This window comes from Microtus pennsylvanicus, chromosome 7 (assembly GCF_037038515.1).
Source record: "Microtus pennsylvanicus isolate mMicPen1 chromosome 7, mMicPen1.hap1, whole genome shotgun sequence".
NCBI classification, from domain to species: domain Eukaryota; kingdom Metazoa; phylum Chordata; class Mammalia; order Rodentia; family Cricetidae; genus Microtus; species Microtus pennsylvanicus.
The window spans coordinates 15,430,918-15,442,500 of record NC_134585.1 but is presented as its reverse complement, the minus strand read 5'-3'; the positions used below and the strand labels follow the sequence as shown (position 1 = coordinate 15,442,500).

The 11,583-nt window shown below is 43.1% G+C and overlaps 1 protein-coding gene across 28 annotated transcripts in view; it reads left to right on the top strand.

The window, feature by feature from the left end:
* The window catches only part of Ank3 (ankyrin 3), a 431,439-nt gene that overhangs the window by 312,891 nt on the left and 106,965 nt on the right, over window positions 1-11,583 (top strand). For 18 of the 28 annotated variants that reach the window (XM_075980042.1, XM_075980030.1, XM_075980028.1 and 15 more), the window contains 5 exons: window positions 541-639; window positions 731-829; window positions 1,973-2,068; window positions 7,748-7,820; window positions 8,003-8,065. In XM_075980042.1, coding sequence (XP_075836157.1) covers window positions 541-639; window positions 731-829; window positions 1,973-2,068; window positions 7,748-7,820; window positions 8,003-8,065 — 430 coding nt within the window. The remainder of the gene's footprint in view (window positions 1-540; window positions 640-730; window positions 830-1,972; window positions 2,069-7,747; window positions 7,821-8,002; window positions 8,066-11,583) is intronic. The other 10 variants (XM_075980047.1, XM_075980046.1, XM_075980043.1 and 7 more) reach the window with 1 other exon arrangement.

The following is an 11,583-nucleotide window of genomic DNA, read 5'->3' as shown; positions in this document are numbered from 1 at the left end:
CCTTTGCAAGTTACTTGCTTACTTATTCCTTGCAAATTCTCACTATGCAAACCTGGCTGTCCTGGCACTCACAGAGATTTGCCCACTGCTGCCTCTGAAGTCCTGGGATTAAAGAAATGTGCCTCTCCACCACCCCTGCCCTGGTCCCCCAAGCTTGTCACTTCTCCATTTTGTTAGAGGACAGAGCACTCAATCAACCCTAACCTAGTCTGTCCATACAACACTCTCTGGTGACATCAACCAGTTAGAGTACACCTGTCTAGGGGGCTGATTGGTTCATCTTTCCTTCCTGTCCTGAACAGTATCTAGAGAGTAAAGAGCTGACGTAAGGGAAAGTTAAATGCCTATTTTTATGTTCAATCAGATATATTAAGACTAACTCTGAAAAGGGCAATTTTTGTTAGGGGGGAAAAAATCTAAAAAAAAAAAGTATTTTCCAACTCAAAAGGAAGGTTGAATAATACTTTTACTTCCGTTTAGGATTACTTGTTACTAAAAGTGCACTTACAATGTTTCTTTTTTTATAAAATGTAATTACAGATGGGCTACACGCCTCTCCATGTGGGCTGTCACTATGGAAACATCAAAATAGTCAATTTTCTGCTGCAGCATTCCGCAAAAGTTAATGCCAAAACAAAGGTGGGCGCCTCCCCCTTCCCTTCCAGCCAAATTCTTGGCTTTGTGTTCAAGGGAGCAAGCGCAAGTCATTTCTCCGTTCTTCCTTCTGCAGAATGGATACACACCCTTGCACCAGGCAGCTCAGCAGGGCCACACGCATGTCATCAACGTCTTGCTTCAGAACAACGCCTCCCCCAATGAACTCACTGTGGTAAGCTCTGGGCCCGCGCTGCAGGGCTGGAGGAGACAGAGGGGCTCTGGCGCCTTCTCGCATTTTGATTGCACACTGGCTGCTTCTCAGTGATACGTTGGATAGAGCCTTCAGCAGGGTCCCATGCCGTGGGCTCTTCAAACAACAGTAGTAGACCAGGGTTTCACACTCTAAAAATACTCGCTTCCTTGCCACTTATAGAAGCACATGAAAAAGAAAAACAATATTTGTGTCCCATTGACTATTGACATGGAACCACACACATGAAGCTGCCTGGACCCTGAAGCATGGGTAGGAACAAGAGAGCTGGACTTTCATAAAGTATGTTAGTTAGTTATCTTTCCATCGCTATGGCGAAATACCTGAGGCAAGAGACTTAATAGAAGGAAAGTCTTTCTTTGCCTGGCGGTTGCGCAGATGCCAATCCATGATCACTGGACTTCATCATGTTGAGTCTGTAGTGAGATTGGACATTATGGCAGAGAGTGATTACCATGGCCACCAGGAAGCAAAGAGAGAAAGGAGGAGTCTGGTGTCCCAATACACCCTGTGAGGACATACCCAGGGTGGCCTAATTTCCCTCCATTAGTCCCAATGTTCCAGTAGCACCCACATCTTCAAATACATAGCCTTTATGACATCTAGGATCCAAACTATAAAATTATGTCTCTAACTTTTCCTTTTTTTCGTATATGACAGTTGTCTTGGTGTAATGAGAGACACTGGTCTTGCATTGGTTGCAGGCTGTAAGCGGAGTTTCTCTGTATCCCGACAGCCACTTCCAATTTATCTCTCAGAGACTTATTATTAATTGTAAATGCTCAGCCAATAGCCCAGGCTTGTTACTTGCTAATTCCTACATTTTAATTAACCCATATTTCTTATCTACCCTCTGCCACGTGGAAGTACCTTCTTTCAACATGACACCTTCATCTTGCTTCTTTCTCCCTCTCGCAAATCCTCAGATTCCACCCTTCTTCTTCCCAGTCTCCTCAGTCTGGTTCTCCTGCCTATCCTCATCCTGTCTGGCTATTGGCCGATCATCTTTTTTATTAAACCAATCACAGCGACAGATATTCACACACTGTAAAGGAATATTCCATAGCAGGCTCAGTAACTTTGTCCACATTTTCCCGTTTCCAGAATGGGAACACAGCCCTGGCCATCGCTCGGCGCCTCGGCTACATCTCAGTGGTTGACACACTGAAGATTGTGACAGAAGAGACGATAACCACCACCGTGAGTAATGGATATAGAACCTTCTTACTCTGAAAGCCAAGTTCCCAGATGGCAGTTTCTCTAGGCTTTGTTAGAACATTCTTTCTTCCTCCTTTCATGGACTAAGTACCACATTTTAAAGTAGTATCACCTTATTGTTGGCAGTCAATATAGCAAAACCTTTATTTCTGGTATGAACAAAGTTTGAAACACTAAAACAATGTATCTTTTAAAGTTGCATGGCTATGGAACTGAAGAGATGGCTCAGTGCAGAGGACCTGCCTAGCATCTGTCTCAGGCAGTGGTCAACAGTAATTCCAGCTCCAGGGCTTCCAGTGCCCTCTTCTGGCCCTTCTGAGCACTGCACTCACATGCTCAGACACACAGATACATAGACACCTAAATAACTAGTAAAATGTATCTTGGAAAAATAGTTATGTAAGCAGATAGTTTTTGATTCCATATTATACAAATAAATTTGTTTGTTTTTTAATTTTGGCATTGTAAAAACTTTGAGAACTTTATGTAAGCTCTTTAAAATATTTGTTATTTTTGCAAAAATAATGTTTTCTTAAAGTTATAGGTAGATAAAAATTGACGTTCTTATTTTTTTGAATACTTGTTTGGGCTTTCCTAGGGGAACCAATATTTTCCTTAAATTTTAGAGTAAACATTTACCAGATGACCCTATTAGATACATTAAAACAAATTTTTCTTATATTTCATTGTGTGTGTTGGGGGTACACACATGCCATGCCATGTATGTGGAAGTCGGAGGATAACTTGTGGGGGTCTGTTCTCTCTTTCCACTATGTCGGTTCTGGGGATTGAACTAGGGTTATCCCTCAGGCTGGGCAGCAAGTATCTTTCCATACTGAGTTATCTTCCCCAGCTCTTAACACACACACACACACACACACACACACACACAAACAAACAAAAACAAAACACTTCATAAATCACTTTAATCCTGTCTGATGCCTTTGACCTAGATTTGGCAGCTTTGGGATTAGGAACAGTTAGGACAGTGGAATTTGGGGTTATTGTCATCCTTTCCTTTTTAACACCACCCCATCTGAAGGAAGACATGGCTGTGATGCATAGCTTACTTTGCATGTGCAGTGCTTTATATAGAAAACCGTGGGCTAAGGCTGTCTGCAGCTACCTGCGGGCTGCGTTACTTGGCAGTTCGCGGGCTTTCAGAACTATAAAATAAATCTGCTGAGTACAAGAGAGAAACTGTATGACTTACGAAGCATAAAATGCTCACTAACCAGGTTCTATTTCGATCATTACCACAGAGTTTAGAACAAAAATTGCACTCATCAATTCATACTTTTGAAATCTACAATCTGTTATTGAGTTCTTGTGGATATTTTTGTTAGTGTGTGTTAGTTTTGTCTCGAGACAGAGTCATGTTATATGGACTAGGTTGGCTCAAACTCACAGAGACTAGCCATTCTGACCCCAGAGTAAAGACGTGCACTTCCATGCCTGACTATCATTAAATTCTTAGAGAACATTTGCTAGCCTTAATGTTCTGGATTTGCTGTACAGCTCTCCCTAGGAGAGGAAATAGGAGAGAAACAAGCTGTTTAACAGTAACCAAGTGTCATGATGCTACAGACGTTCGAGTCATTATAGTAATACATCAGATTGCTGTCTTAGCATAGAGGACAGTCCTTGTCTAGTAATTCAAAATACAAATCATAATTGAATTTTTCACCCATTGGGCTATTTCACACTGTTTATGTGAAATAAAAATAAAAGCTTTGGGCTAGAGAGACTGCTCAGCCATTGGGCTCTCCAACTGCTCTTCTGGAAGATCTGCCGTGCAGTTCCCAGAACCCACACTGGTGGCTCGCAATAGCTGGTGACTTTGGTTTAGGGATTCAGTACCATTTTCTGGCTCCCACAGCCACCTGTGCACACACACACACACATATATATGTGTGTGTGTGTGTGTGTGTGTGCATACACATATACACAGAGATGCATACATACAGGTACATAAGTAAAACATTTTTAAAAGATGAAACACTAAAAGCGTTAAGGTGCCCTGGAGGGTTGATTAGTGAAGTATGGGCAAGGCTGAGGTAGAGTCTCAATACAGCACAGCAACCACCAGCCTAGAGCGGCATAAATGAGAAGGTCGAGAAGGACCAGGCTCCAGCCCGAGTCGACGGCAGTGGCGGCACTTCATATGTGCGTCACCGCTAAATGAGGGTGGAGGTCAGAAGGTAATGCATGCTAAAGGCAAGGGCCAGACTGCCCCAGGAAGAGAATATGGCCTCCCCGAATAGGTGCTCACGGTGTCCAGCAAAGAAGCCAGTTCTAAGAATTATTCCACCTTCTGGCGCTTGAGACTGTCACAAACTCAGACACCACCTTTCTGCCCTACTCTCGTGTTTGGGTATAATTCCCTTAGATGGGAGCTGTGTGCTTTTGGGCTGGTATCTGTAATCTTAAAATAATTAGCACGGCTCAGCCCTGACCACGCTCACTATCTTGGTCTAGCAAGTTACCAGGACCTCAGCAGCCACCGTTTCTAGTAAGAGACTCCTCCACATAGAGACAGTTCATGATGTGAACATCCTGAGAAAGAAAGTTAGTAGATTCTTTCAAGGTCATAGCGGCGTGAGGAACCAAATGCCAAGCTTTAGGAGGAACAATTCTTCCTTTAATGGCATTAAAGGTGTATTTCACTTGATTACATTGCTTAAAATACTCAATTTCTCCAGCCCCAATCAGAAAACATCTAACACCCAGCTGTCAGTGGCTAGCACCGCTCTCTGTAGAAAGGAGCCAGGGCTCCTGGGAGAAATAGCTAGCCATAGGACTGGAGAAGGATTACTCCAAAGTTAGTGTCCTCACTTTGCTTCTGTTACTATGGTAAAAGGCCTATCAGAAGCAGCTTTGGTAGCAGCGCCAGTTAGCTAAACTTACGGGTTAGTCTATGGACAGGCTACAGTCCACCACTGAGAAAAGCCAGGACCGGGAGTTCCAGCAGGAACCTGGAGGCAGGAACTGAAACACAGGCACTGAGAAACACAGCCTACTGGCTCGCTCCCCATGGCTTGCTCAGGTACCATTTTTGCACAACCCAGGACCAGCAGCCAGGAGTGGTACCATCCGTAGTGGCCTGGGCCCTTCCACATCGATCATTGATCAAGAGTACCTACAGGCCTATCAGATAGACATAATCCTCCAGTTGAGGGTCCCTCTTTCCAGGTGACTCTAGTTTATGTCAAGTTGGAAAAAAAAACCTAATCTGCACATCAAGGAAGTGCACTGTCCTCACTACCAAAGCTAAATGAAATATGTAAATACAATGATTGGTGGGGGGGGAGGGTCACACACAAATCAATAGGAAGAGTTCATGATGACCAAGGCTGGGACACTTTATCCAAAACATTATAAACAAAACAATATTCGAGCACAGTCCAAAGTATGAAGCAAATATAAGTGAGTTCATACCGGTGTAAGTGAACAGCTGAAAGTGTAGGGAAAAATGTGCAGGTACCTGAGGGAAAAGAATTACAAAGAGTACAGGACATTCCAGGCATTGTCGGAATACTGGCCTTGAGGCCTTATTCAGTCGTGACAAATATGGCTGGAAAATATCTCCCGGCAAAGGAGTCCAGATAACTTATGAAAATCCCTCACTCTCCGGGAAGTGTCAAACGTGATCACCTATAGCCTCAAGATGGGCTGGACATAGTGATCCTCCTTCCAAAACACAAGCAAAACAAGAACAGTCTACAGGCAAAGAGGAACAGAGGAAGTCTACGGAGGAGAACTCTGACAAATACTGCCTCAGCCAGGAGATCAGAGGCCACATCTGATAGGGCATGGGATGATGAAGGAGAAAGGGGAGCATCACCGCTATCACCTCTGTTGCCTTCCTTCTCTAGATTAACCACAAAAGAAAACAAACAAGCAAATGACACAAACACTTCTTTAAATAACTCACTGACACAGCTCAAGACTCTCAAGGTCCTTAACACCAAAGAAAGTTGAGAATCTTTTTAGTTTTTTGAAACAGGGTTTCTCTGTAGCTATGAACCCAGTCCTGGAACTAGTGCTTGTAAATCAGGCTAGCCTCAAATTCACAGAGATCCACCTGCCTCTGCCTCCCAAGTGCTGGGATTAAAGGTGTGCACCACCACTGCCCAGCTGAAAGTTGAGAATCTTAATAGTCAAGGAAAACCCAGAGAGTCATTGCAGCTCCATCGAATACCTGCAATGTGGGACCAAAATCAAGAAAATGCCAGTGTAGCACAAACTTTGATGGAGATGTATCAATATTGGTATGCTATAACTGTACTATACTAACATAAGATTTTATGATGAGGGACATGGTATGGGAATGTAGGGATTTTCTGCACAATATTAGAGACTATACAACTAATTGAAAGTTTATTTTATAGAAGTGATCAGTTTCAGTATTATATGCTAAAAGAGGCACAAAAATGTTTTGTTTCCACCTAACATTGGAGCATAGGAGTGTAATTTACCAAAAAATATCAATAAGAAACTGAATTGATAGCCTTCCTTAGTTTCATCTTCTGGGTACTTTTCAGTTTTTATTTTTTAAAGATCTATTTATTCGTGTATTTTCTGTATATCAGTGCTCTGTTAACAGTTGTTGTTGCTGCTGTTGTTTGAGACAGGGTTTCTCAGTGTAACAGCCATGGCTGTCCTAGGATTCACTCTGTAGACCAGGGTAGCCTCAAACTCACAGAGATCCCCCTGCCTCTGCCTGCCGAGTGCTGGGATGAAAGGCATGCGCCTCCTCTACCCAGCTGAAGATTTATTTCCACTTTATGTGTATAGGTGTTTTGCTTGAATGCCTATTTGTGTACCCCTTGTGTTCTGAAGCCAGAAGAGGCCTTCTGATCCCCTGGAACCGGAGGAACAGATTGTTGCCAGCTGCCATTTGGGTGCTATGAACCTAACTTAGTTCCTCTACCAGGGCAGTACATTCTCTTAACCACTGAGCCATCCCTCCAGCCCCTGCTTTCAGCTTTTTAGCTTACGTGATACTGCCGTTGTCTTTTGAGTAGGCGTGGATTAAAAAGTTAGAAAGTTACCAAAAGAGGAAGCAAGAGCCAGGAAGGCACTCGCCCTGTAACTCGGTGTTCTTCATGAAGCTTTTCTAGAAGCTGATATGATCCTGCAAATGTGTTGCCTTCAAAATGTTTTTAATGCACGTAGTTATAAAATATGCATAACTTACATAATCTTAATAGTTTTCTGTATCCTGTCCATGGAATGGACACGTAGTTGGGAATACAAAGGAAGCAAAAGGCTTGGCACGAAGGATAATGACAAATTCCTTGCTGTTATTTTGGGCTGTCTTCTTCGATGACCCTGAGTGGGATGTGATATTTGGTTCTGGCCTAGATGAGCACAGTGATGCTTTCTTCGCTTCCTCTGAAAAAGCCTTATTAGTGACCACGATCTCTGCTCTGTCTGTCCCTGGAAGGCTTCCAAACCTTGTGCTGCTCTGAGGAACATATCTGAGGACCCCCGTGCTGCTCAAGGGAGAGAGCATACTGTGTATGAAGCCTTCTAGGTTCTCTACCCCAAAGTCCCACAGGATAGAAATCAATTTAGAAAGACAAGAGTAGTCTCCTTGGAATTGCTAAGTCCATTCGTACTGAAGCAGTTGCCTTTTGTTGTTATTATTGTTTCTAGACCATCACTGAGAAACACAAAATGAACGTTCCAGAAACGATGAATGAAGTTCTCGATATGTCAGATGATGAAGGTACATCAATGTCCTTGGGGGGGGGGGGGGGGCGAGGTTCATCATGGTGATGAGTGATTGGGTATCTGTAGCTTCCAGAAGAAAGGCCTTGACCGATGTGTTTTGGGGAATGTTTACATGTTGTGTTTCGGAGTCGGGGATGAGGATTTTCATACGCCTCTGTTGTCGCTTCAATCATGCAGTTCGTAAAGCCAACGCCCCCGAAAAGCTCAGTGATGGGGAATATATCTCAGATGTTGAAGAAGGTATTTACCCCTTTATCCTGTGACGAGACTTAACTCCCAACTTCAGCTTTCCTTCCTTAGCTCTCAACAGTAACACTCCCTCAAGTTACTAACGTCTTGTGGAATTTTTTGAGAATTAATTTGGGGGCCATTTAAAGGCTCACCTACATCCTACCCTCTCCAGACTCAATTTCTCAAGCCCATTTCCCACCTTTAAGTAGAAAAAAAGTGTCGCTCCTTATCAGGCGTCCTCTCTTGCTGTTGTTTCTGTCAAGCAGAAAATGGGTCGTTTTATTGCTTGTGTCTGGAATCTAAAATGGGGGCAACTTAACTGTTGATAGCTGTTGGGTTTTGTTTTTTCCTTTAGTGGAAAAGGAGGCCTCACAGGTCACAGACCGAATGCCTGGTCTGCAGTAGACACTGAGATCTCCAGTTAAATCAGTTTTGGACTTGGGACTAAGCTTGGAAATTCTACCCGAATAAAACCACTTCTAAACGATAGCCTTTCAGTGGTGACTTGGTATATATTAAGGCTGTATTCCACGTGCTCAATAAAGCTTCTCGTTTTCTGCTTTACTTAAGAGATTGATCCTCTTGACCATGTCATTCACTTACATATATATGAGTGTGTATATGTGTGTGTATATATATATATGTGTGCATATATACAAATATGTGCATATGACATGTTTGAAAGGTCTATTGGAAAAATACCATCATATAAGTGAATAAATACTGTAAGGATGACAAATTTTGGAGCTTCACCGGAATAATGAAATATTTACTGTATATTATATAAATATATAATATATTAATTATATAAATATAAAATATACAGTAAATATTATATTTGACTGTCCTGGAACTTTCTGTGTAGACCAGGCTGGCCTTGGACTCAAAGAAATCAACCTGCCTCTGCCTCCCTAGTGCTGGGACTAAAGGCAGGCGCGACCATTGCCCTGACTTTTTTCTTCCCTTCAATCAGTTTATCCTCTGAAATGTCTTTCTTCCTTACTGCCCCCAAGCCCCACCCGCTTACATAGTACCTTTTCTCTCTTGTGTTCATCTTAGCAGAATTTTAATTCAAACTCACTGGGAGCACAAGCAGTGGGGAAATCTCTCTGATGCAAAGTGGCTGTAACTTTGTGACAGCCCGCAGCTGCCTAGATAGACACACGGGGAAGCTGGTGACCAGACGGCACACTTCCAGGAACTGCAGCCCTCAAGTTGTGCCAAAACTCTTGGTTCTCTATGATTATTGATATTCTCTATGATTATTAATAGTTTTTTTAATAGACTTCTCCACTGGTTGTTTGTCTGTCTCTTTTATCTCCCGCTGGACTTGGGTCGCACCTCCCTGAGATGTCTTGTGACTCGCGGTCATTGGCTGTCACTGAGGATTCTCTCGTCACATTTCAGAGCAATTTCTCATGTGCCCATGTGTTGTTTCTCTAAAGGGGTGTGCTGCTTCCCTGAGTGTGCACAAACTAACAGGATTCAAAGTATGTTTTCCAAGCTAAATCAGCATGAGATACAATATGATAGTCATCCTCAGCAATGTCCCTGCTCTTTTAACAAAGTAGCTGAGGTTACCACCCTGATGAGAGGCCAGGTTTGAATGGACTGTAATAGTTCTGTTTATGTGGATTGGTTATCAGATAATTCCAAAACAAGTGAAAATGGAATCTTTAAACTTGAATTTAATTCACTTAACGAAGTAGAAATGACAATCCTTTCCTTTATATTTGCAAACTTAAAATTCAGAGTGGCTTATAATGATCATTTGTACCTTTCAGTGAGTTCTTTGTTTTTTTTTCCTCTTTGGGTGTGTTCATGGGTTATCAGAATCATTTGGCTTTAGATTTTATAATGTCATAGAATTAGATACCAGTAATGGGAAAGGAGGGATCCCGGAGATCAGTCTACTTGAATACCCTTGTAGCTGGAATCTCTTTTGCTGGAACATTCTTTGCCGTAAAGTATCCAATTGTCTGATCCAGTTTGAATAATCTTCTTTAAAAGTTCCCCCACCTCTCTTGACTTCCTTTTTACTTCTAGCTGGTGACTCTGATCCTGATCTGTTTGAGCCAGGATGATGAAGATTCGGGTCCCACTGGGCTGTGACATAGGAAAATCTATTTTCCCGTGTCACAGCCCTTCAAGGATTTGAAACATTTTAAAGATTATATTCATTGATGGTGTAGGGGGGGGTGGAATGTGACTGCGCACATGACAGCAAGTATGTGCAGAGGTCAGAGGACCGTTTGTCCGTCGGCTCTGTCCTTCCACCTTGGAGGACCTGGGGGATCAAACTCCGCATCAGGTTAGGTAGCGGTACCGTCAGTTCCTGAATCATCTCTTCGCTCCTTCAGGAACTTGAAAGTTTTCTCCTACTATCTCATCTTCATTTCCACTCAGGCTTATCTCAGTCCCCCCTCTCTACTCCCCCACTCAGAAGGATCTTTCTCCTATGTCTGTCTCCAGTCTTACATATCTGCCACGAATGCAGGTGTCTAACATGGAGCACAAGGCTTGAGCTGTAGTCTGATCTAGGCCGAACCAGATAGCAAGGCAAGTGATTGCTTGCTCCATGGAAGACACTGAAGACATGTTGTTGAGTCAGGCATGGTGGCGCACACCTTTAATCCCAGCGCTCAGGAGGCAGAGGCAGGTGGATCTCTGAGTTCAAGACCAGGCTGCTCTGCAGAGCTGAGTTCTGGGACCGCCAGGGCTACACAGAGAAACCCTGCCTTGAAAAACCAAAAGTAAATAAATAAATATTACTGTTGGCAATATCCCTAAGTTTTCCTAACTTGAGCTCTGCCAATCATCATTTTCCTAATCAAGTGTATATTCTTCTCTGTTATGCGTAGTAGCATTTCTGTATGACTAAAAATTATCCTAAAACCAATTGCTATGAAATTTTCATTTTAAAATAGCTCCTCCAACTTGAATGATAATTTTGACTTCTAACTCACTTGCCTGAGAGTCTCTCGAGTCCTTTAATTGTCTCTAAAATTAGATTCGGACCTGCAAGTTTGAGTGAGTTCTGGCTGTGGCTGTGGCAAATGCTCATTTCCGTGAACCCAATGAAGTTTGAATGAATCAGTGTACCAGAATTAGCAAGAGCCAGACATATGTGTGCTGTGGTATCAGGATGTGGAGGTAGGGGGATCCAGAGATAAAGCTGCAGAGTGAGCTCGGGCAGGCCTAGACTCCATGGCACCCTGTTTACATGAAGAAAGAGGGGAAGAGGGGAGGGAGGGAAGGTACATGAAGAAAGAGGGGAAGAGGGGGGAGAGGGAAGGTGGCGAAGGGGAGGGAGGAAATGACCATGACAGCTCAGTCTGGGCTGCTGAGAATTCTCAGCACCATCTATAAGCAACACAGCTTATCTCAAGAAAGAAAAGGGATAGTGTGTAGCGTGGGAGATAGTATACGCTCTAAATTAGGAAAGAATAGCTATTGAGGGGTTCCTGCCAGGAAGTCTCTCCTTCCTTTCTTCACCATTTTCCTGCTTTGCTTCTCCCTTTTCTTTC